Below are 25,944 nucleotides of genomic sequence, written 5' to 3' on the forward strand. Positions count from 1 at the left end.
TTTGCAACCATCCTAATAGGGGAGAGGGTTAATATATATTGGAATTTGGTTGGAGCAAAGTTGACCAATGGTTGACTAGTATAGATCGTTTAATCATGATCACATGGTCGAAATGCTCCCATTGAAACAGCCTATCCCCCACAAGAATGAAGAAAAAAAAATGTGGGTGGGCTATATATGGTAGCTATGATGATGATGATGATTCCATAACAAGGTTAAAATATCCCCAACACAATACAAATATACTAATTAATGACTTATTAAACAATATGTATTAGCTGGATTATTAAATTCCCTTTGACACGAGTCAGTCATGAAATGGATCCCAGGCTTTTTCAATAAAATTTTAACTAGTTATAGCCATCAGAGAGGAACGATGTCGTTTCATTTCACCAACCTTCCTTTCATGCAAAACTTTCTCACTCTATTCGCTATATATACGCACCCTTTTCACCAAAAAGAAACTGAGAAAAATATTTGCTTTTCTTTGTTAATTTTTCACTGCTTTTCATTCACCAGAAAAGCAAAACAAAGAAAATGGCTGTCGCTTTGCCATCATTTCTCACAGCTATAATGATTATGAGCCGTTTGATGGCCTTCATAGGGATAACAAGGAATAATGATATGTCCTCTAAACTCCAAGCCCTTGATATTGCACCCAAACTCTCTTATGATCCTTCAGCCATTGAATCAGCCTCTCAAGATTTTGGTCACATAGTAAAAGCCGTTCCCCAAGCTGTTTTTCTCCCTTCTTCCCCTTGGGACATTGCTTCCCTTGTAAATTTCAGTTACAGAAATTCGGTTCCTTTCATAATAGCAGCCAGAGGGAACAGCCACTCCGTCAATGGCCAAGCCATGGCAAAAAACGGGGTCGTTATTGACATGACGTCAATGAAGAACGGGAATGGAACCGGAATCAGAATCGCGAGTGACGGGTCTTATGCGGATGTTGGCGGCCAACAGTTTTGGATTGACGTGCTGAATGCGACATTGGGACTTGGGCTTACGCCCGTTTCCTGGACAGATTATTTGTACTTAACCGTAGGTGGAACGCTCTCCAATGCCGGAATCAGTGGACAAACCTTTCGATACGGTCCTCAGATCAGTAACGTTTATGAAATAGATGTTATAACAGGTAACTAAAATATCCTTTTTCTTCAACTTGTCTCTCATTTTCACACAATTTTCTTTTTCTCTCTGTTTAAAAACAAATTAGCTCGTTGTTAAACTCATAACGTAGGCAACCTAGCTATTGAATAAGTTTTAGGACTCCATGGACGGTCATCGTCGATTTCCCTACCCATACGTTTCATAGAAATTTCAAAATGTTAGTCTTTTTATAATACTATATTTGATTCATATACATATATATATTTCATGTCAGGACAGTTCCAAGGTAGATTTCATCAAACCGTGTTTAATTAGTCAGAGGGTTTCTTTACCCATCTTCAATTATTTTATATCTTATCTAGAGCTTAATCCATTTGAGCTTATACATATTTTACGTTGTCATCATCAGAAAGTGGTATCCCAGCGAATTTTCAATATTTACATTCCCATAAAATAAACAAAAGATAATACTAAGATTATATGTACAGTTGTATGACTAAGTAATTTTAAATATTATATGTTGCTTTGCTTGCTTGCATGCATGCAGTTGTTATTTACGAACTACGTTTTTGTGTCTTCAAATTCAGGCACAGCTGATTTTGTGACTTGCTCTCCAAACAACAACTCCGATCTCTTCTATGCTGCTCTTGGAGGTTTAGGCCAGTTTGGTATAATAACAAGAGCTAGGATTCCACTTGAGCCAGCACCAAAACGGGTAAATATTTATAAATTTTATATTTGAGCATTATTAATCATCTCCATTTTGTTGGTACTTAATCATTTTTTCTGAAATGGGGTTTGCAGGTTAAGTGGGTACGAATGTTGTACACTGATTTCTCAGATTTTACTAGAGACCAAGAGCTTTTGATCTCCAAGAATGGAAGGAATGACAATAAAGCACTAAATTATTTGGAAGGTTCACTTCTACTGGATCAAGGTTCTTTAGATAACTGGAGATCCTCCTTTTTCCAACCCCAAGATCAACCCAAAATTATCTCCTTGATAACCAAATTTCGCATTGTTTACTGTCTTGAAATTGTCAAGCACTATGATGGTCAAACCAAAACCACTGTGGACAAGGTAAAATTAATCATCTCATTTATTTATTTTTCTTATATAATAATAAAATAATATATAATTAACCTTCATCTTTTTCCCTTTGTTTTGTAGGATCTGCAGCAGCTTCTGAAAGGCTTGAGCTACTTGCCTGGATTTATGTTCGAAAAAGATGCCAAATATGAGGAGTTCTTGAATAGAGTCCATAGTGAAGAGCTGAAGCTTAAAGCAAAAGGACTATGGGATGTTCCACATCCATGGTTGAATCTTTTTATACCCAAGTCCAAGATATCAGATTTCAATGATGGTGTTTTCAAGAGCATTGTCCTTCAAAGAAACATTACTACTGGACCCGTCCTTGTTTACCCCATGAACAGAAAAAAGTAAGTATAAACTAAATTTTGATGATATTTGTTGAGGGCTCGTACCCCAATTAGTCCGGTTTTACCTAGTTTTTAACTCTGTCTAGAGCTCAGACTCCTTGATAATTTATATTTCATTTTTTTGGCAAATTAATCCAGAAGGCTTATACCATGATATGCTTTATTGGCAGATGGGATGATAGGATGTCAGCTGTTATACCAGATGAAGAAATTTTCTACACAGTGGGGTTATTGCAATCAAGTGGATTTGATGATTGGAGAACTTTTGAGGCTCAAAATAAGGAAATATTGCAGTTTTGTGAAAAGGCTGGCATCAAGGTTAAGCAGTATCTTCCTCACTACACAACTAAGGAAGGTTGGGTCAATCACTTTGGCTCAAAATGGAGCACTTTTCAGAAGAGAAAACTTCAGTTTGATCCGAAATTGTTATTATCTCCAGGGCAGAGAATTTTCAATAACAATGAATAAAGCCCTAATTAGGAGAATAAGTTTAATGGTATTTAAAATCCCTTTCCTGGAATTTTTAGAGGAAATGATATTTTTAGCATATGCATATATTTCCCCGTTTCCTGAAGGGTAGGGTTTTTCTTTTTACCCACAATTTTGCTACAAAACTTACAAGTAGCATAATTATCCATGTATTTTCTAATTTATGCAACAATTAAATAACAAATATTCAGCAATGGATTAGAAAATTAAAAATAATAAGAAAAGGTAGGCCACATCGCCTCCAATTCTGCAGGCGCATCAATAAATTATTTAATGGCAGCTTGGAATTTGGAAAATAAAGCTTTTGGTTTTACTAAGAATATGATGATGAAAGAGGCCATTAGCCGTAATAAATAATGAACATTACCTTATTATAATGGTTCAGATTATGTTGGTCCAAAACCAGGAAACATTAGATATGATGCCATCTATCATTTTGGCTGCTGCTATCATCATTTGACTTTGTATGTCAACCAACAAAACCTCTCATTTTCAGCATCATTAATCATTAATGTTTGTAATTCATTCACATCTTTTTGCAATATTAAATTGAGTTTGGCCCATGCATATTGAGAGCTGCATTATGCTATTTTTTTATTATTACACAAATTCTACATTCAAAATATAAGATGCAGTAAGGTTATAAAATAACAAAATAATGTTTGATGAACAGTTCGATTTTTGTTCGTTTATTAAGCTAAATAAACGAACATGAACAAGATTTTAAAGCTTGTTTATTAAACAAAACTTGTTTAGTTCATTGATGTTCATGCATAAGCTCATTTATGTTTGTTTAAAACTCGTTTATTGTTTCATTAGTATATATTAATATCTATATTTGACTATTTTATATCTAAAAATAATATATATGTGTGTGTTTCTTTATTGTATCTTTATTATTCATGAACATTGTTTGTGAATATTACACAAACAAACATGAATACACATAATTTTAAATAAATGAACATGAATCGAACACACACAAACTTAAAAATAAACAAACGAACATGAACAGAGGTCTATTCGTTCAAGCTCAATTCATTTATAACCCTACATTCTGGTTGTTTCAATAACAACTACGCCAACTGAGTTAAGATACAATTGATATTTTTATGTATTTATTAAATATATCCCATTCCTTTTATATCTATTATTCTAGTTTATAGCTAATTTATATTTGTTTTGTTAATTTTAGTACATGTCCTCAAATTACGTTTTAGATTTTAAATTTGCTTTAAACTTTATTAGATTCTAATTAAGTTTTTAAAAATCAATATTGTATCAATTAAATCTTTTGATAGCTTAATTTTCAGCTTGAACATTAAATTTTAGGTCGGATCTAATTAATGTGGAGCATATTTAAGATATGTGGATTAAAATTTAAATGTATTTGTACCTATTGTATAGACTACTTGTATGTCATTCAAACTTAGGAAGGCTATTTTTTAACATATCGGATCTAAAACTGTCCATGAGATAAGTGAATATTTGTTTAAAATTTAATTCAAGCTGAACTAACACTTCACACAATCTTAATACTTTGAAGATTCAATTAAAATATTTTGAAGTTTAAGGGCTAGTTTAGAATCTGGACTATAGTTTAAGGAGTTAGATGTAATTAACCCTTTTAGAAGAAAAAGAAAAAGTTCAAAGATTAAGCTTGGACTGGATATTCATGAAATGCTTGTTTGGGCCAGCACTCCACACCCGCCATAAAATTCTCCCACTGCTATGATATGAAAAAGGTTTCAGTGTTTTTCTTTACTGGAGTTTAGCCATGGCGCTCTCACCATTTCCTGTAACTCATCAAGCTTGCCCATTATCATCTTCACATTCTCTTTACTATCTTATTTTGCAAACCAAGACCCAGAATAACAGTTTCAGAGCACTCAAATTCAAATCTTATTGTGTTTCTCATCAAACAGTAAAGGTTGGTATTGATATAAGTAAGAAGAAGAGGAAGCCCAAGCCAAGTTTTTTGGACCAAATTAAGGATAAATGGTCTCAAAAACCAATCATTTCCACTAGAGAGAAATTGCCATGGCAAGAAAAAGAGGAACTTGAAGAACAAGAAGAAGTTGAAAAAGAGCAGACTTTTGAGGCGACCGCATCTGAGACAGAAAGTGATGAAGACCCACGAGTGGAAGTGAGTGACCCAGTGAGTATTCCTTTGCCGAGTCAGGTAATTGCTGCTCCTTGGTCTCATGGACGCAAATTTAATGAACCCCATTTTGATTTTGTTCCTGAAAGTCCAGAATTTGAGTCTCAAATAGAAGTTAGTTTTGCTAATGAGAAACCAATTGATTTCGTTGGCGACCGAATTGAAAAACCCGAACTTTTAGATGAGGAAATTAGCTTTAATAAGCAAAAGCCTATATTATCAGCACACAAAAAGATTGCAGCTGTTGAGGGCATAAATGAGGTAGTTTCCTCCAGGCAGAATTTGGAGGTTTCTACTAGTGGTAGTAACGAGGGTGGTTCAATTGAAGGAGATGGCAAGAGGGGTAAGAAGAAGAGCAACACAGAGATGGCAGAGAGGATGATACCTGAGCATGAATTGCGGAGGCTAAGGAATATTGCGCTGAGGATGGTGGAGAGGACTAAAGTTGGAGCTGCAGGTATCACACAGGCGTTAGTTGAGCACATTTATGAGAGATGGAAGTTGGATGAGGTGATCAAGTTGAAGTTTGAAGAGCCTCTTTCTCTTAACATGAAACGTACACACGAGGTTTTGGAGGTTAGTTCTTTGTACATTGCTTCCATTCCTTACGTTTTTATGGTTCATTGCAAATCATTTTAATGATCGTATTGCTCCTAGCATCTTCGATGATATACTTGTACTGGTTAAAGTTTTCGTGCTGAAAGTATAATTGAATTAATCCCGAATCTTAATCTAGAGTTGAGTTTGTATAGAGTCTACTGGCAATCTTATTGAACTATGTCTTCTCTACATCAGAAAAGAACTGGAGGGTTGGTTATATGGAGATCAGGTGGCTCAGTGGTGTTATATAGGGGCATGGCCTACAAGCTTCACTGTGTTCAATCGTATTCCGGGCAGGATCAGGCTGATACAAGTGCTTTGGATGTTTTAACTACTAACACAGAAACTATGGTAGTTAAGGACTCTGTTAGGACCGAGGAGTCCTTCATGCTTTCTTCTTTGGAATATTTGAAGGATCTATCTAAAGAAGAGCTCATGGATTTGTGTGAACTCAACCATTTGTTAGATGAACTAGGTCCACGATATAAAGATTGGTCAGGTCGAGAACCGTTGCCTGTTGATGCGGACTTGCTTCCACCTGTTGTTCCTGGGTATCAACTCCCATTCAGACGCCTTCCTTATGGGGTAAGACAATGTTTGAAGGATCGTGAAATGACTACTTTCCGTAGACTTGCGAGGTCAATGCCTCCTCATTTTGCCTTAGGTAAGTGAATGTATGAGATTGTCTTTGTATCACTAAATGTTTCACCATAACTTTTTCTCTTGATGGATTCTGTTCCTTTATTGTTATAGGAAGAAATAGGGAACTGCAAGGTTTGGCACAGGCTATTGTGAAGTTATGGGAAAGAACTGCAATTGCTAAGATAGCCGTTAAACGTGGAGTAGAAAATACACGCAATGAAAGAATGGCTGAAGAGCTTAAGGTGAGAGATTACACATATTGTTGCATCTTGAAATGTAAATCTAATTATTTTCTGACAACTTAGTTTTCTTATGCCTTCAGGCTACCATCCTTGATTACTTTCTATTATATCAAGCTATTTGCAACTTGCCATTCTTTGGTTTTCCTTTGGATGGTGCTTCATTAGATACTTGTTGCTTATTGCACATGCATTTTGTACATGTAGCGATTGACAGGGGGGACATTGCTTTCCAGAAACAAGGAATTTATTGTATTTTACAGAGGCAATGATTTCTTGCCACCTGTTGTAACAAATACATTGAAAGAGATGCAAAAGTCGAGAAATCTTCGGCAGGAGGAGGAAGAGGAAGCACGAGGGAGGGCCCTAGCCTTGGTGGGATCTAATGTAAAAGCTTCTACACTTCCTTTGGTTGCCGGCACTCTCGCAGAAACCACTGCTGCAACCTCTCGCTGGGGGCACCAACCAAGCCCCGATGAAGTGGAGGAAATGAAGAGAAATTCAGCATTGACTCAACAGGCTTCACTAGTCAGACATCTTGAGAAGAAACTAGCTCATGTAAGTTACAGATGCAGTAAGTAAGAAGTGATAACAAGATTCTCAAACATTTTAAAACTGTGACATACTTTCTGATTTATGCCGTCTTTCTAACTTTGCGGTCCTAGGCTAAAGGGAAGTTGACAAAGGCCAATAAAGCTTTAGCTAAAGTGCAGGAGCATCTTGATCCCACAGATCTCCCGACTGATTTGGAAACGTTGAGTGAAGAGGAGAGAATTTTATTCCGTAAGATTGGTCTGAGTATGAAACCCTACTTGCTTTTGGGTAAGAATGGGAACTTCAATCCTGCTTTACTGTTTCTGACTAGAAGAATCAAATATTAATATGATTTTTCTTTTTTAGGAAAACGAGGAGTTTATGATGGTACAATAGAAAACATGCACCTCCATTGGAAATACCGAGAGTTGGTAAAGATACTTGTGAAAAGAGAAAGTTTGGCCCAAGTGAAGCATATTGCAATTTCATTGGAGGCTGAGAGTGGTGGGGTGCTAGTATCTTTAGATAAAACTACTAAAGGCTATGCTATTATAATCTATCGAGGAAAAAACTACTTGCGTCCTCTTGAAGTGAGGCCAAAGAATTTATTGACAAAAAGGCAGGCATTAGCTCGATCAGTTGAACTTCAGAGATGTGAGGTAACATCGTATTTAACTCTCAACAATTTACAGATTCTTCTCCAAACAATTTTGTTCTTCCATCTAATTCTCTTCCTGCATTTTCTAGGCACTGAAGCATCACATCTCTTACTTACTGGAAAAAATCGAGCTAATGAAATCAGAGCTGGTAATTCTTTTTACTTTTAGATATATATGTAAATACGTTCTGATGTTCAACAAGAGATGACTTGATAAAGTTTACCGTCATTAGAATATGTTGTTTTGATCCAGGAAGAAATGAAAGCTGGGAATGAGGTTGGTGCCGTAAATACCCCGTACTCAAGGTTGAATGAAGCTCTACTTTCTGATGAGGATATTGAAGAGGTAATAAATGATCTGCTAAACTTATACATGCTGGAAGATGAAGAACATGCATTTCATTTTCTTCTACCTTGTTATGAGCAATTATACACATTTGAAGTTGCAACCCTCCCCTAGGCCTGATTCCCAGCTAATGAATAGTGCCAACCCTTAAATAATTCTCATCTCTTGATGATCATTGATAATCTATTATTTTGTTCTTCCTCTATGATATCACAACTGGATTTAGTGAATGAATTCTGTACTTGAAACCTGTGTTACAAAGATTCAAAGACCAAGTGTAGGAAAGCTTCGAGTTCTATAGCTGACACCAGCTATTATGAGGTTGCATCTCAGTTCGAGTTGCATAGCTTGGCATGGTGTGCTTTGCTGTACTGATTCTGATGGCAAATTTATTTGTACTCGAACCAGGAAGACTGGGAAGATGAGTATATGGAATCATATGGCAGCGGCAATGATAATGATGATGATGATGATCAGCAAAAGGAAAGACCAGTTTAGTAGTTGCTCGACCAGATCACAGCCTGGAGTACCAGCTACTGCAGATTTTTGAATAAAGGCAAATGCTTTAACATTCCAGCTTCTAAGCCAGGGAAAGATCATATATAGAAATGGATATCATTGGATGTTGCATTCAAATTATATGGTTATTTTCCTTATTTGCAGCAAATTTTAGAAGGTTGTAGGCGCTTCTAGTTATATTATAAATACAATTAATGATCCAACAGAAGTTTTATTCTAAAATCCCATTTATTCTAGCAGACAATTTGAGAGGGAATAGAAAGGAAAACAACAGTGTTCAATGAACCATAAGTACATCAAGTCACTTACAAGATCTCTGTAATTTATTAAAAAGAAAATAAACTACATAGCATTGTCTTTTAAGAACGAATGGCAATAAACATTATACCAACTGGAAACTCAAGCTTCCATGGAACTTAGTCAAACTAGTAAGAGTGAGCGAAATCCAGCTTGGCATGGCCGTTTAACATATCAGTAGATAACAGGGATCAATTACAGCTGCAGGGGCTTACATTGCTGGAATATTTCAGCAGTCACCTGTATCTCATTTGTTGGTGAAGAAAATTTTAGATTTGTGTTTACAGCCTCTACTTGGAAGAAACCTTGTCTTGCTCTAAGGCTAACTTTATAAATTTCACAACAGAAGATGCCAACTCAGTTTGATGCGAGGTGTACCCATGATTTGCTCCTTCTATAATGTGTAATTGGTGATTAGGTATAACCTTGGCAAACTCCAAAGCATCTTCAACAGAAATTATCTCATCAGCAGATCCATGGACCGTCAACACCCTGTAAGCACAAATTACATATACTAGTATTGACGTTCATTTGACATTGCCATCTAAATCAGCTCAATGAATCAGTGAAGAATCAATGATTTCGAAACAACAAAAACTAATAGGCTCTAGTCTAGATTCAAAATCTTACCGACATTCTTTATCAATCTTGAGACAAGCTTCATGCATGTCTGTTCTTATCCATCAAAGCTTCCTCAGTCACACGGTATTCAATGCCTCCTACATAAATAAAATGTAATTAAAATTAGAAATGTTTCCAATCAAGTACATAAACAAATATTGAACAAGACTAAATGTTAACCCTTTACATTCCACAAGGAATGTTTTTATTCCCAGGAAATTGTTAAGATAGAACATTTTTAAGGCAAAATTTCTACTTCTCTTTCAAGTTCCAAATGCCAAAAGCTATAAGAGCACCGAAAGCAGCTGTCTTTATCACTGATTATGTAGCCATAATTCTATTTGGATACTTTTAAGTAACACTTGAACTGGACAGAAAATCCAGTCAGGACTGCTGATTTGCTTAACTTAACAAACAACAAATAGATCCTTGATGGACCATACACAGACGTGAAGAACACAAACTCAGGAAATCATACACATCAAGGAAGCTAAATAAATAACTACCCGTCTTATTCTTAACATCAATGTGGCCATCTTTCTTAATTATTTCCATAAAGTCTTCTCCCAAGCGTTCTGCAATGCCCCTCTTCAAGTCGTAGCGGCCAGAAACGTTTACAACTATACGTATATCTTGATACTTAGAAGCATAAAGAAGCACCACATTTCCCCCTGCATTACATTATTTTAGCAGTATAACACTTGTTGGAGAACTTATTAGACAAATGAAAATCACAGCTGGAAAAAACTAATTGACAGACTTCATTAGGATATCTTGATGCTTCGAAGCATAAAGAAGCACCAAAATTCCCCCCTGGATTACATTATTCCAGTGATATAACACTTAAACAGTAATGTTAGCTTGGTTACATTACTTATTCCGTGTATTAATGATCAAAACATTATAAGAAAAAAGGATATTGCTAAGATCCATCCTGAAAATAACTCAGTGATTAGAATGTAAGTTAAGATATAGTCTTCAACAACTTAGTTTCTTCTTAGAGAACTTACAATTTCTACAGTGCAGAGCAAAACCATTCTCTATTTTAACTAGTTCAGAAAATTTCGAGTAAGAAACACTGGGATACTCACCTTTACTATGCCCAAGAATTGCACTTACGACACGACTTTCCCCTGAGAAGTGTTGAATTACAGCGTGTAAATCATCAGCTTCTCGGTAATAGTTACCATACTGAAATGAACCTTCACTTTCTCTGAAAAAAAGATCCCAAAATAAGTCACAACTATGAAACAAAGTGAACAAAACACACTCTCCTGCAGCAGCAATAGACATAGAAAGTAAGAACTATGCTGCATAATACATATTTGCCAATCCAAGAAAAATCATCTCTTAAAATCTCTACATATTTTAACTTTGTTGCTCCTACTCTTCTACCGTGACCAACACTCGTACCCGACCCTTGAATGTGGAGATAATACCAAGAACCCTCCAACTACATTAAAGAAAAACTTAGAAAAATCTAACCATACCCGTGTTGGACATATACAATGTCCGACACTCGCACCAGAGTCCGAGTAACATTAGATTTTAATCAACTCACCCGTTTCCAGCAAAATCGAAACGGAAGACACTGATTCCTTCTGTTTCTAAAGCAGCGGCAAGGTTCGTCATAGTATTGTAATCCTGAAGTAGAATTAATCTAAGTGAGCTGCTTTCCATAAATTATTACTATTCCTCCATGAACAAACATTTTCACCAAATATATTTGCTACTGAAAGCAAGGTGAAAGAGATGAAATGACCCAACTGAACTTTCTGGATCTGAAACCATGGCATAAGATTACAAGCTCTTTATACTCTGTTTCATGCAATAATCCCACCAGTTTTTCACCATGCTTGTTTGGAATTATCATTCTCTGCTGCTCAATCACTAAAATTTAGAAAAAAAAAAAGGTCCTTTTTTTTTATTTTCAAAGTTCTTTACATTAAAAACAAAATGGAACCATAATAAAGTTATAAAAGAAAGGGAATACTAATAATTTGGGACCTGGGTTTTGGGTAGAATGAGAGTGAGCCATCGTCGAGATTGTGGAGTTTGGTTTGGAGATACGTCGACAGGAGGAAGATATGAATGGTGTTCGTACCTGTGGAAAAGGAGATTTAGGATAAGTTCATAAATTTGAGAGCAGTGTCAATGAATCGAAGTTAAGGGAAATGGTGGCCATTTCTTTGTACCTCTGGTTGGCCTCTTTCTTCTGTCGTGCTTAATAAGGCAAGTCCTGTAAATGGATTGGGATATGGGAAAGGTTTCAGATTGAATCCGTGGTGCCATGAGTTTTAATTAGACCTACGTTGAGCCATCCGGCCCGGCTCCAACCCTCGTTCAAAATATAATAAGATTTGAGTAAAATATAGGTTCAAAAAATGAGTTTCGACGAAAGAAATAAAATTTATTTAAAAAATAGGTCAGGCCTCGAATAAGATATCGGGCTTGACCCAGCTCGGTCCAAATTTATTAAATGACAAAATAAAATTACTTTTTTTTATAATGTTATTTTTTTGTTGTTTTCTCCTTATTTTACTACCATTGTACTATTATATTACTACTATTTCGTTGTTATTATTTGAATATTATATAAAACTTATTTTATTATTAATTTTGTTATTATTTTAGAGGCATTTGCTTGTTAAGTTATATTTATGTTAATGTTATTTAAGTATACATATTTTTTAAATTGTTGGGAAATATTTATTTTAATGTTTTTAGTATTTTTGATGTATTATATATTTTAAAATTATATAAAAATAATATAAAAATTAATATGGGTGGGTCGGGGCAGGCCCGGGTTTTAGCATTTTTTATCTAGGTTGGGCTTGGGAAAAATTTTAGGCCCACTTTTTGAGGCTAGGCCGGGCAAATGAGCCTGAATTTTTAGTTGAGCCCTGCCCGGCCTGGCCCATGCACACCTCTAATTTTAATCTATTCTATTCCATTAAATAAATTATTAAAAAAATAGTTAAAATTAGCTTCAATCATCGGGTTCAATTGTGTTTTTTTTTTCAGTTTAATTGATAGGTACTAATTCTCGAATCAATTGGTTTAATGCCTTCTCTGTATCAATACTCAACTAGTTCCCAATCTAATTATTTTGATAAACTAATTTGATTTAATTGACCATCCAATTCATTTTAAACAACCTTAACTATTACATGGTAGTGAAATGTTAAAAGGAATATCAATTAAAAAATGTCAAATTTTAGTTTTGATTCCTCTACTACATTAAAATATAAAATTTAATCTTTGTACCTTTATTTTTATTATGTCATTAAGTCACTATCTGTTTTGATTAAAATGCTTACATGAAATTTTTAAATATCCCTTCTAATCTTTGGAAAGGACGCTTTTAATAAAAATTCAACGTCTAACATTTTACTTTTTAGTTAATGATTTTAATTTTTTTGAAAATTCTCTTGGAATAAATAAAAGTTGAAAAAGAATCTAAATACAAATTTGTCCTGAGAAAACAAGAGACAACAGTAAGCAAGCCTTCATCAGTTTAGCCTACCTAAAATCTATACAAAATAAAATAGAGAAAATAAATGAAATTTAAATTGCTTCCAGCCGAACGGTCCAGTTGGTCCTCATAAATGATTCTGACTTTTCCTCTGCCCAAGGCCACTGAAAAGTAAAAGCAAGATCTCCTCAAATCTTTTCCTTATCAATTTGCTTTTCAATCGACACCATTTCCTCCATTTCAAAGCGTCACACCATAATGCCAAAAGCTAAGGTCTTTTCCATTTTCTTTTACTCTGAAGAACCCAGACGATTTTGCTCCGATTCTCCTCTGGTTTATCTTAAAGTCCCTCCCCCCAGGTACCGTTCCTCTCCCTTCTTTAGTGTTTCTTTTGCAAGTCTGTGGGCTTCTGTGTTTTTTAACCTTGGAATGAAAGGGAATCTGATTTCTTGATAGTACTCCTTTAGGCTTTGGATGTCATTGATGATTGCCCCTATTTCTGATCTGTCTCGATTTGCATTTTGACATTTTGTAATCACTGTTTTTGAGTCTCCGATTATATCTAAAGTATGAAAGCCCAACTGAATCCCCAACCTTATTGCTTGAAAACCTGCATATGCTTCCGCCGCGAATGGAGATGCAACATTTTCATGAAGGGTCGACTTTGCTGCAACGATCCTACCCTCCTCATTTCTAACAACGATCCTACAGATCTGGAGTTCTGTAAGTCGAAAGTCGCATCGAAAAAGATGGCCTTTTTCACCCTTTATAGACTTTGTCTAGACCTCACACTGGTTTCCACGTTTAGTACCCTATCTTTAATCCCTTCCAATTCCAAAATGTAGCTTTTTACTTGTTTGGATATATCCTAACTAGTACTTGATCTGCTTTCGTATAATAACTTGTTTCTGTTTGTCCAGATAAGCCAGAGCCCGCAACAAAAACCCCTGCACTGTTCATTTGTCCATTGGCTGAAAACCCAGGTAAGCCAACTCTAAATATCTAAATGACTATTGTTGAGTACCCATGAAAAATTTAAGTGACTCCATATTTCCTTTGTTGTAGGGCATAGATGGAAAACGTGGATACTATCTTCTCATTCCTGACCGTATCTCAAACACCGATCCTCAGCCATCACTCTTCGTAGCTTCAGATTGAAGAAAGTGGGAATGTAATTCCACGCTATTTTCCATACTGTAATCTTGATTTTTGAGGGCATATGTAAATTCCATAATTTTCTATAAAAAATTTTAGTATCGGTCTGTAAATAAACACTAGGATCTATTGTAGCCTCTTGTAATAGTTTATAGGCACTCCTTACTGAAAAATCTCATTTTGCCTCCCCTCTCCATACTTGGATGTCTTCATGGATTGACTTTGAAAGCGAGATCTGCAGTATTTTCCTAGCAATATCCATGTTAAAGGTACGGACAATCAAGTCTCTGTTCCATGTTCTGCTTTATTCATTGATTAAGTCGGACACTAGTCTAATATTTTCAATGTTGCTGTTGTTCTGTAATTTGTCTGCATTCATTCCCAGCACCCAGAGATCATTCCATACTGAAATGTGGTCTCATTTACCAACCCTCCAGCATAATCCATCTGTAAAAAGTTTTTTTGTTAACCAAATACTCCTCCAGGTAAGTGAAGGTAGGTTACTTAAAGGAACATTTAAGAAATTTGTTTTTGGAAAATATTTAGCTTTTAAAACTCGGGCTAACAAAGAACTCAGATAATTAATAAGACGCCAACCCTGTTTTGCCAATAAAGCTATGTTGAATTTATCTAGACTTCTAAAACCTAGACCACCCAATTCTTTTGCAATGTAAATGTCCTTCCAAGCACACTTATGAATTCCTTTTTTCCCCTTATTTTTCTGCCACCAAAAATTTGCAATAAAAATTTGCAATAATACCCTCTAATTCCTTGCAAAAAGATTTAGGGAGTAAAAAATACATCATTGAGTAGGTTGGTATAGATTGTAGAACAACTTTGATGAAAACCTCTTTACCTCCTTGTGAGAGATATCTGATACTCCAATTGTCAATTCGTTGCTTAAATTTATCCTTCAGCATCCGGAACGCTGCCTTCTTCCTTCTTCTTACCAGGCTAGGTAGCCCTAGATATCTTTCCACATCATCTAAACTTCGCACTCCAAGAACTCGAGTAATTGTTCTTCTTTCTCCTTCCCTGTGTATTGTTGCTGAAAAAAATTATGGATTTTGAATAGTTAACTTTCTGACCCGAACAAATTTCATATTCACGGAGGATCTGTTTTAAATGAATTGAACTCCTCTCATTAGCTTCCCCAAACAGTATGCAATTATCCGCAAAAAGTAAATGTGAAACTTGCGGCCCGCTTCTACTTGCTTTAACACCTCTTACTTTGTTCTCCTGCATACCTAATTTCATAAGGCTAGAGAGACCTTCTCCACAGAACAAGAATAAGAACGGACTCAATGGGTCCCCTTGTCGTAATCCTCTAGAATGAGAGAAAGATTCTCCATTATGTCCATTTAGAACCACTGAGTATGAAACTGTAGTTACACACTTTAATAGTAGGGCCACCCACTCTGAATCAAACCCCATTTTCTTTATTATTTCCTCCACAAAATTCCATTCTACCCTATCATATGCCTTGCTCATATCCAACTTGACCGCCATAAATCCTTTATTCCCTAACCTCTTCTGTTTCAACGTATGGATTAATTCATAAGCCAGCAACACGTTATCCGAGATCAATCTCTTAGGCACGAAAGCACTTTGTGCAGGATCAATGCATTTGTCTAACACTTTCCGAATACGATTGGCTATAACTTTAGCCATTAATTTGTAGATTACATTACACAAACTAATAGGCCTAAAATGCGATATACCTACTGGATTTGAAATTTTCAGAATTAAAACAATATTTTTTTATTGACTGGGCCTATCTCCATCCTTCCATTCAGTTGATCAAGGCAAAAAGTAGTGACCTCCTCTCCGATGATTGCCCAACACTTCTGATGGAATAACACTGGAAATCCATCTTCCCCTAGTGCCTTAGTGGGCTCTAATTCTGCCAAAGCCTGCTGAATCTCCTCCTTTGTGTATTTCTCTTTTAGCATTAAGTTATCTTCGTCCGAAATACATCGAGAAACCTCAGATAAAACATGCTCATAATTTGCAAATCTGCCAGCGGAGAATAACTGTTGGAAAAATGATCTAGCAATCAGTTTCATTTCCTTTAGTTCGACCATCTCTCTCCCATCATCATTCTGCATTTTTCGAATCAGGTTCCTCTAACATTTTTGTGTTGCTTGTTTGTGGAAAAAGGCTGTATTTTTATCCCCAAGTTTCAACCAGTTAACCTTCGCTCTTTGTTCCCAATAGCACTCATCCTTTTCGATCTCAAAGTTAAGTTGGATTTTTGTGTCAATCAGATCGGCGAGATTTTCTTCATCTCTTTCAGCTTCTAGTAGTGGAGCCAATTTTAATGATAAGGACTTCTTCATTCCTTTTCTAGAAAACCGAATTTGACTAGCCCATCGCTCCAGCCCCCTTTTCATACTGTCCAGCTTGCTTAAAAACTCACATTCGGAATGCTTCCATATGTCTTTAACTTTATTTAAGAACGAGTCCTCCAGTACCCACCACGCTTCAAATTTGAAACTTTTTTGTATTCTCTCTCTGTACTCCTTCTTTGTATTAACCATTAATGGGCAATGGTCAGAAAACATATGTGGAAGATGTTAAAGCTGAAATTCTGGAAATAAGTGCAACCAATCTTCAGTCGCCACACCTCTATCTAACCGCTCTTGAATACTAGTTTCAGGTAAATTCCCCTTTTCCCACATAAACCAGTTTCCAATAAACCCCATATAAGATAAGTTGCATTCCTCCAAAGTCTTACAAAAATCTTGCATTCGTCCTTCCTCTCGCACTAGACCACCTTTTTTTTCAAAACTATACATAATTTCGTTAAAGTCTCCGCAAACCATCCATGGAAACTCCCTAACCGTACCCAAGTGCCGTAGTAGATTCCATGCCTCAGCTCTATCATGTGAATATGGAGACAAAACCTCTAAACCTCTATTTGTATCCTTCATAATCTTCATCAATGATCACATCAATATGTCGTTTTGAAAAACTTTTAAGCTGAACATTTTTATCATCGTGCCAAGCCATACACAGCCTAACTCTAGAACCATCTGAACTCACATCAATACCATTTAAAAACCCACAACTCCTTCGAATTCTTTCCATTTGACTACTGCTTATTTTTGTCTCCATGAAAAAGACTACTTGGGGATTATATAACTTCAGTATGTACCGAAGTCTCCGAATTGTCCGTAGACTCCCCAATCCACGGATATTCCAGCTTAAGATTTTCATTGCGCTCGGTCGGCTTGCCACTTGGCAGCCGCCGATGATTGATGACTAACCTCCATTGTCCTCCTACTCCTTACCACTAAAGTGTTCGTCTCCTCTTTGGCCAAGGCCACCTCAATCTCCCTTCTGTTTTTCTTTTTTCGCTCCTCACCAATAAGCACTTCATCTTCAAGATTATGTTCCATTAATCTATTCTTCAGATTCCCACTCCAATTCCCATTTTCTTCCCATGTTTGAGATCCCCTCCTTACCAGATTTATCCCCAATATTGGATCTATATTTTCACTATTATCCCTATTTTTCACTAAATCCCTTGAATTATTCCCCATAAATTGCCTTTTCCCATTATTTCCTCGCCCCTGTCCCTCTCATTCTTCTCGCAACCATACACTGGTCATCATTTGGGCTTGATGAGACTGTGCCCTAAGAGTTAAGTCCCATCCCATCTCTTTAGTTTCCACTCCTTCCATCATCCTTTCTTCACAAAAGGAATCACTGTGGCCCAGACGACCACAATAAAAGCAAAAAAGTGATAGCCTTTCATATTTAAACCAAACATATGAACACTTAGCACATTATCTGCTTTTTCCTTTTCAAAGGGCGCCTTATATCAATTTTGACCCTTATTCTCATGAAATTTCTACTTTCTTTTCCCAGACTTGAGCCATCATATTCCATGAACTCTCCTATAAAATTTCCCATTTGAATTGCCAGATTTTCTGAGACAAAACCTATTGGAACATCATATAGTTAAACCCACAAAGGTGAGTAGATTAATGGGATATTCAAAGGATCCTCCCCCCTTTGTAACTTATGAAGAATCAGTAAGTGATTGTTAAAAGTCCAAGGTGAAGCTTTAATAACCCTTTCAAGATCCATTATACGAAAAAATTGAAATAAATACCTTTTTCCCCCAGATCTCTAATCTGCACTCCTCTTATGGGGTGCCACAAATTTGCCATTGTACTCCTCATTGCCGGAAAATGAACAATACTTGTCGTTAAAAAACATCCCACCAATTGCAAAACTTTCGTTTCTCTATCCGTGTCTACTTCAGTTTGAACTTGAAGAATTTCGTCTTCCTCCTCCTCCAAAGATAATCTCGCAAATTTCGTCTCCATACTAAACTAGTCCCTTCAATTGCCGGAGTAAGAGATTTGAATAGCAAATTGCCGTCACATCAATACCAGAAAAACAAAAACAAGAAAACCCTAAAAAACTACAAGAGATCGCAGATAGAGGCGTGTTAAATTAGCAGACTTTATTGTGTGTTAATGATTTTAATTATTTGGATTAACTAATGACTTTATAAAAGTAGAAAATAATTATGTTAAATTAAAATATAACAACTAAATCTTATAATAGAGAGACCAAAACCTTAAATTTTTTTAAACCTCAAATTTTAACTTATTGGCTAGATGTTCACTTTTCCTAAAAATAGTTTGGGTTTGAAAATTCATTGTACCAAAAAAAATCATAATTTGACCATTTAATTGGTTTAAAGTTAATTTAAATTGTAAAAATCTCGATTTACTCTCTCATCAACTTGAGGTTCATTCCATAATGTAACATTAATCGAAAAGATAAAAATGCTCATTCCATAATGTATCGAAGTTCCCATTTGTTGCTTAGAAAAAAGCAAAACATTAATTATTCAGTCTAAAATGCTAACCCTTAAACTAACCTTAAATTGTCTTGAAAACATGTTCAAACTACTGTCTAGCCAAGATAAAAACATGATGTCCAACAAACAATTCAAAAGAATATTTAAACATAGATAAAGCTTAACAACAATGACAACTAATGTCCCAACATAAACATCCAAATTAAAAAATGAAATGTTATCATATATTTTAAATACCAATTTATGTAAAATTAATGTACAAATAGTAAGGCGTCATTTAATTGGTTTAAATAATATTTTAGCATTCAAATTAAGAAATGGAGTATTATTCGATGTCTTTTTAAAAAAATTTGAGAAATGAAATTAAATAATTAGACATGCATTTTATTTATTTATCTACTTATAAATTAAGTATGTAATAGTTTTATTTTACACAAATAAGTTTCATAATAATCTATTAGTAATTCTATTATATACGTATGCATGTGGGCATCATGAATTTAGAATATATGTGTATTTAGAAATAACATTGTAAATATATAATTTGAAATTGAAAATAATAACAATTATCGAGGTAAGTTTTAAGAGTAATGATTCGAGCAGTGATCATTGCATTTGGCATTGTGTAAGTACCATAACTTACCTTATTTGTTAGTATGTCTTACCGAAATATCTTGATTATTTGCTGACATCTTTTTGAAAATATGTTATTGAATTATGTCTTTCCGATATCAAAAAACTAGAGGGTTGGTTATATGGAGATCAGGTGGCCCGGTGGAGTTATAAGGGGTATAGCCTACAAGCTTCAATGTGTTCAATCGTATTCTGGGCAGGATCAGGCTGATACAAGTGCTTCGGATGTTATAACTACTAACACAGAAAATATGGTAGTTAAGGACTCTGTTAGGACTGAGGAGTCCTTCATGCCTTCTTCTTCGGAATATTTGAAGGATCTATCTAAAGAAAAGCTCATGGATTTGTGTGAACTCGAACATTTGTTAGATGAGCTAGGTCCACGATATAAAGATTTCTCACGTCGAGAACCGTTGGCTGTTGATGCGGACTTGCTTCCACATGTTTTTCTTGGGTATCAACCCCCAATCACACGCCTTCCTTATGGGGTAAGACATTGTTTGAAGGATCATGAAATGACTACTTTCCGTAGACTTGTGAGGTCAACGCCTCCACATTTTGTCTTAGGTAAGTGAATGTATGAGATTGTCTTTGTATCACTAAATGTTTCACCATAACTTTTTCTCTTGATGGATTACGTTCCTTTATTGTTATAGGAATAAATAGGGAATGGCAAAGTTTGGCATAGGCTATTGTGAACTTATGGGAAAGAACTGCAATTACTAAGATGGCCGTTAAACGTGAAGTAGAAAATACACGCAATGAAAGAATGGCTGAAGAGCTTAAAGTGAGTGATTACAAATATTGTTGCATCTTGAAATGTAAATCTAATTATTTAACTGACAACTTAGTTTTCTGATGCCTCCAGGCTACCATCCTTGATTACTTCTATTATATCAAGCTATTTGCAACTTGCCATTTTTTGTTTTCCTTCGGATGGTGCTTCATTAGATACTTGTTGCTTATTGCACATGCATTTTGTACATGTAGTGGCAGGGGGCATTGCTTTCCAGAAACAAGGAATTTATTGTATTTTACAGGGGAAATGATTTCTTGCCACCTATTGTAAAAAATCCATTGAAAGAGATACAAAAGTCAAGAAATCTTCGGCAGGAGGAGGAAGAGGAAGCACGAGGGAGGGCCCTAGCCTTGGTTGGATCTAATGTAAAAGCTTTTACACTTCCTTTGGTTGCTGGCACTCTCACAGAAATCACTGCTGCAACCTCTCGCTGGGGGCACCAACCAAGCCCCGATAAAGTGGAGGAAATGAGGAGAAATTTAGCATTGACTCAACAGGCTTTACTAGTCAAACATCTTGAGAAGAAACTAGCTCATGTAAGTTACAGATGCAGTTAGTAAGAAGTGATAACAAGATTCTCAAACATTTTAAAACTGTGACATACTTTCTGATTTATGCCGTCTTTCTAACTTTGCGGTCCTAGGCTAAAGGGAAGTTGACAAAGGCCAATAAAGCTTTAGCTAAAATGCTGGCGCATCTCGATTCCACAAATCTTCCAACTGATTTGGAAACATTGAGTGAAGAGGAGAGAATTTTATTTCGTAAGATGTGTCTAAGTATGAAACCCTACTTGCTTTTGGGTAAAAATGGGAACTTCAATCCTACTTTATTGTTTCTGACTAGAAGAATCATATATTAATATGAGTTTTCTTTTTTAGGAAAACGAGGAGTTTATGATGGTACACTAGAAAACATGCACCTCTATTGGAAATACCAAGATTTGCTAAAGATACTTGTGAAAAGAGAAAGTTTGGCCCAAGTGAAGCATATTGCAATTTCGTTGGAGGTCGAGAGTGGTGGGGTGCTAGTATCTTTAGATAAAACAACTAAAGGTTGTGCTATAATTGTACCACCCCTAACCCGTATCTATCGTCTGATTAGGGTTATGAGGTATTACCTAACACAACATAGTCTAACACAGTCATTTATCACAATTTATGTCTACTAATCATATCTCTTATACAAATCATACTTCTTTTACCAATTTCACAATACAATTCATACACTGAAATCTAACCAAGTTATAACCATTCTACTATTCAAATTTCGAACCAACTAGCATACATCAATCATATTACATTATAACAAAACACATCCACCAACTAAATCATTACTCAAGCCGCGTCTTATAACCAAACATTATCACACATATATACTTAGAAACATACTTCCCAAAAGAGTTTATAACATGACCGAATATACATAATAATTAGTATCTCTAACAAGCCATTTCGTATGGCAACTTATATACAATTCAAAATTAGCCATAGTCTATACATGCCATATGTCATAATATTAAGATTTCAAAATACCAAAATGGCGATTGATAGTGTAACAACAATCCTTGACGATCCCCGAGCTCGAGCTAGCTTTATATATCCATAAAACAATGGAAGGATGCACAAAGTAAGATTTGGAAGCTTAGTAAGCCATAAGCAAATAAATCATCTCAATGATATTTATAATTCAATTCAACTAGGTCGAATTCAAAGAAATCTCAAACACATACACATTTTACTAACTCATATAAATTCATATTATCACATTAAGTACTAAACTTACCTTAATATTTCATGAACATATAACTTTACATAACTTGAACCATTTAGCTCAAATTCACATTCGGAATTGTTAAGAACACACGAAAATCATATAAAGCTCGTACAATGCCATATCCCGGATATGGTCTTACATGTTAATGCATATCGATGCCACTATCCCAGACATGGTCTTATATGAATCATATACGATGCCAATGTCCCAGACATGGTCTTACACGTTTTCTCACTTCGATGCCAATTTCCTAGACATGGTCTTACACGAAATCACACCTCAGAAGTCCTAATATCATGACATCAATATCCAATACATTTCCTAAGGTTCATTCGGAGCTTTCGACTTCATAATTGAATGAATTCATGCACGAAACCAGTCATCCAATGCTCAAATCAATTCGACAATATATATGTATACATAAACAAATCAATTCGGCAATGTATATCTATATACAAATCAATTCGGTAATGTATATCCATATACAAATCAATTCGGCAATGTATATCCTTATACAAATCAATTCGGCAACGTATATCTATATACAAATCAATTCGGCAACGTATATCTATATACAAATCAATTCGGCAATGTATATCCATATACAAAACAATTCAGCAATGTATATCCATATACAAATCAATTCGCAATGTATATCCATATACAAATCAATTTGGCAATGTATATCTATATAAAAACTAATTCGGCAATGTATATCCATATACAAATCAATTCGGCAATGTATATCCATATACAAATCAATTCGGCAATGTATACCCATATACAATCAATTCGAAAATATATAAAACATATACATTTGAATTCAAAAACATTTATGTACTTATGAACTTACCTCGTACGGAAACGAACGGATCGGATCAACTACTCGTCAACTTTCGATTTCCCCCAATCTAAATTCGATTTCTTTCTTTATTAATCTATATGAATTCAAATTTAACTTATTTAATCACCTATTCATTCAATTTCATCCAAAAATACCTATTTGGACATTTTTGCACTTTAGCCCCTAAAGTTTCACATTTATTCAATTTAGTACCTATTTCACCAATACACAAAATTCACACAATTCAATATAACCAAAGCTTAGCTGAATTGCTATAGTGCCCCTAGCAACCCAAAAATTTCATTTATTTCACATTTCAACCACTCAATTTGCATATTTCACAATTTAATCCCTATTTGACATTTTTGTCAAAAGTCACTTTACAAAACATATTAATCTATCAACAATTATTCATTTTCCATCATCAATATTCAAAAACATCAAGCTATCATCAATGGCAACTCAAAAATTCATAAACCAATTCAAAAATTAGGGCATGGGCTAGCTAGGACACGAAGCAACGATATCAAAAACATAAAAATTATCAAAAACTGAGCTCAAACCGTACCTTAATCAAGCTATGTGTGTGCCGAACCCTAAGTGTTCATCAAAGGGGTCTTTCTTCTTAAATATTCGGCCAAGGAAGAAAATATGGACAAAATTTTATATTTTGGTTTTATTTATTTTATCATTAATTTACTTATTTACTATTTTACCATTAAAAACATTAGTAATTACACCAAATGCCACTCCACTATCAACCATTAACTCAAAAATGGCCTATTTACCACTTAAGGACCTTTACTTTAATGTTCTATAGCTATTAGACACCTTTAGCTTATAGAACACAACTTTTACGCTTTATGAGATTTAGTCCTTTTTACTGAAATTAAGCATTCAAACAGTAAAATTTCTTTATGAAACTTTCACACATATATAATCACATGCTGTAAATACAAAAAATAATATTAAAATAATTTTCTAACCTCAGATTTGTGGTTTCAAAACCACTGTTCTGATTTAACTAAAATCGGGCTGTTACAACTGTAATCTATTGAGGGAAAAACTTGTTGGTATTTTTTGAATAAAAAACAACAAGTGATTGTTTTAGGACCAAAACAGAGAAACAAATGGCTGAAAAAATTAGTCATCATTAGATGTCAAGCTTACATATAAACAAGCAATCAACTTGAGTGAAAAGAAAAACTATTACCTAATACTTACCTAACACCACTAATACATCTTGAAACTCATAAAACAAAACTTGTACACAAAGATAAGCTAATTTTATCAAGTCAATCAACACCTAATCACAACAAACATCTTACTAACTTAGCTCAAATGTAACTAAGTAACAAAAAATAACCAAAGTCAGCATGTTGTCGTGCTGCAACATGCATGCCACAAAAAATAGACTTAGTTGCATGTAAGCCATTTCTTAACACTCATTCTTGGCTTTCTGCTGCAAACTCCCAATTTGGCTATTAAGTTCTCGAACCTTTCTCCCTAAGAGGTTTTTTCTAGATGTCTACCAATTGATCTTCAGAACCAGCTTGATCTCATGTGGTTGCTCCACTTTTTTGACAAAATGAAACTTAATCTTGAAATGCTTTGTTTTACCATGAAACATTGGATTATTTGCAATTGCAATAACATATTGATTGTCACATTTAATCTCTGTTGCTTCTCTTTGGTGCAAATTCAAATCAATCAAAAGTTTCCTTAACCAAATGGCTTGATTAACAACTGCAATAGCTGCAACATATTCAGCCTCAGCTGTTGATTGAGCTACAATGCCTTGCCTTTTCGAACTCCAACAGAAAACAACTGATCTTAAGGTGAACAGGTACCCTGAGGTACTTTTCATATCATCAAAGGATCCAGCCTAATCACTATCTGCAAAAACAATAAGTTTCATGTCATCAGCCTTGGTGAACTTGACTCCATAGCTTAGAGTCCCTTTGATGTATCTTAAGACCCTTGTTGTTGCTTGTAAGTGAATCACATTGCAACAATGCATGAATCAAGACAAAAGACTAACAACAAATACAATATCATGTCTTAAGGCTGTTAAATAGAGTAAACACCCCACAAGGCTTCTATAACTAGATTCATTTACCCTTTCAAAATCACCTTGGCTCATTAGTTTTTCACCAATAGCAACTGAAGTATTAGCTTCTTTGCAACTTTGCATGCAAAATTTGTTCAAGATCTTCAAGGAAAAAGCCTTCTGACCTTTGAAATGCCCTGCTAAGTTTGAGATACCTTTATACTAGGAAAGTAGGCCGTTTCACCTAGATCAGACATTTTAATATACATTTTCCATTTGCCTTTTGAATTTAGCTAGCAATTTATTATTCCCACTAGTCACTAGCAAGTCATCCACATACAAGGAGGCTATTAGAAGAGTTTCATCTCCAGCTTTATTCATATATAAAGTTGGCTCACTGATACTTCTTTCGAATCCCAAACTTGACAAATAACTATCAATTTTGTCATACCAGGCCCTTGACGCCTGTTTTAAGCCATACAAAGACTTTTTAAGCTTGTACACTTTTGTTTCTTTAATAGCCACCTTGAAGCCATCTAGTTGTTCAACATATATCTCCCTAAACTTCACATCAATTTGATGTATCTTTCACTTCCTTTGAGTTGCCAAGTGATAAGCTATACAAGTAACATATTTTAATCACATTCCTAATGCGTTTTTGGATGATTAATTATGCAAATTAATGAATTTGATTCTCCTAATCCTTTAAATTAATGTTTC

The 25,944-nt window shown here is 35.0% G+C and overlaps 4 protein-coding genes and 1 long non-coding RNA gene across 7 annotated transcripts in view; 4 read left to right on the forward strand and 1 right to left on the reverse strand.

The window, feature by feature from the left end:
- The first annotated feature begins 472 nt into the window (after positions 1-472).
- Positions 473-3,116, forward strand: LOC105774850 (cytokinin dehydrogenase 3). The gene is made up of 5 exons (XM_012597416.2): positions 473-1,135; positions 1,698-1,825; positions 1,915-2,190; positions 2,281-2,549; positions 2,720-3,116. Exons 1-5 carry the CDS (start codon positions 538-540, stop codon positions 3,015-3,017), a joined length of 1,569 nt encoding a protein of 522 aa, XP_012452870.1. The 5' UTR covers positions 473-537; the 3' UTR covers positions 3,018-3,116.
- A 1,617-nt stretch (positions 3,117-4,733) lies between these two features.
- On the forward strand, positions 4,734-8,959 carry LOC105772598 (CRM-domain containing factor CFM3, chloroplastic/mitochondrial). Of its 2 annotated transcripts, none has more exons than XR_008197001.1 (9): positions 4,734-5,775; positions 5,995-6,463; positions 6,553-6,683; positions 6,888-7,238; positions 7,346-7,502; positions 7,581-7,873; positions 7,962-8,021; positions 8,130-8,218; positions 8,627-8,707. XR_008197001.1 is itself a non-coding variant. In XM_012593973.2 (9 exons), exons 1-9 carry the CDS (start codon positions 4,816-4,818, stop codon positions 8,714-8,716), a joined length of 2,604 nt encoding a protein of 867 aa, XP_012449427.1. In that variant the 5' UTR covers positions 4,734-4,815; the 3' UTR covers positions 8,717-8,959. The 2 variants fall into 2 exon arrangements, 1 of the variants encoding a protein (XP_012449427.1); XM_012593973.2 differs by having other exon boundaries at positions 8,126-8,218; positions 8,627-8,959.
- A 36-nt stretch (positions 8,960-8,995) lies between these two features.
- Positions 8,996-25,944, reverse strand: part of LOC105772600 (uncharacterized) — a 29,961-nt gene continuing 13,012 nt past the window's right edge. The window contains exon 7 of the mRNA XM_012593975.2: positions 8,996-9,526. Within this exon, the coding sequence (XP_012449429.2) occupies positions 9,325-9,526 (202 nt within the window). The 3' untranslated portion in view covers positions 8,996-9,324. The remainder of the gene's footprint in view (positions 9,527-25,944) is intronic.
- Positions 13,313-15,206, forward strand: LOC105772601 (uncharacterized). Of its 2 annotated transcripts, XR_008197003.1 has the most exons (4): positions 13,313-13,489; positions 14,051-14,113; positions 14,196-14,554; positions 14,671-15,206. It is a non-coding gene; the product is annotated as an uncharacterized LOC105772601 (long non-coding RNA). The 2 variants fall into 2 exon arrangements; XR_008197002.1 differs by lacking the exon at positions 13,313-13,489 and having other exon boundaries at positions 13,822-14,113.
- On the forward strand, positions 19,602-21,192 carry LOC128031990 (CRM-domain containing factor CFM3A, chloroplastic/mitochondrial-like). The gene is made up of 2 exons (XM_052632779.1): positions 19,602-20,325; positions 20,415-21,192. The coding sequence occupies exons 1-2, from the start codon at positions 19,881-19,883 to the stop codon at positions 20,444-20,446; spliced, it is 477 nt and encodes a 158-aa protein (XP_052488739.1). The 5' UTR covers positions 19,602-19,880; the 3' UTR covers positions 20,447-21,192.

Source organism: Gossypium raimondii, chromosome 6 (genome assembly GCF_025698545.1).
Source record: "Gossypium raimondii isolate GPD5lz chromosome 6, ASM2569854v1, whole genome shotgun sequence".
Taxonomy (NCBI): Eukaryota; Viridiplantae; Streptophyta; class Magnoliopsida; order Malvales; family Malvaceae; genus Gossypium; species Gossypium raimondii.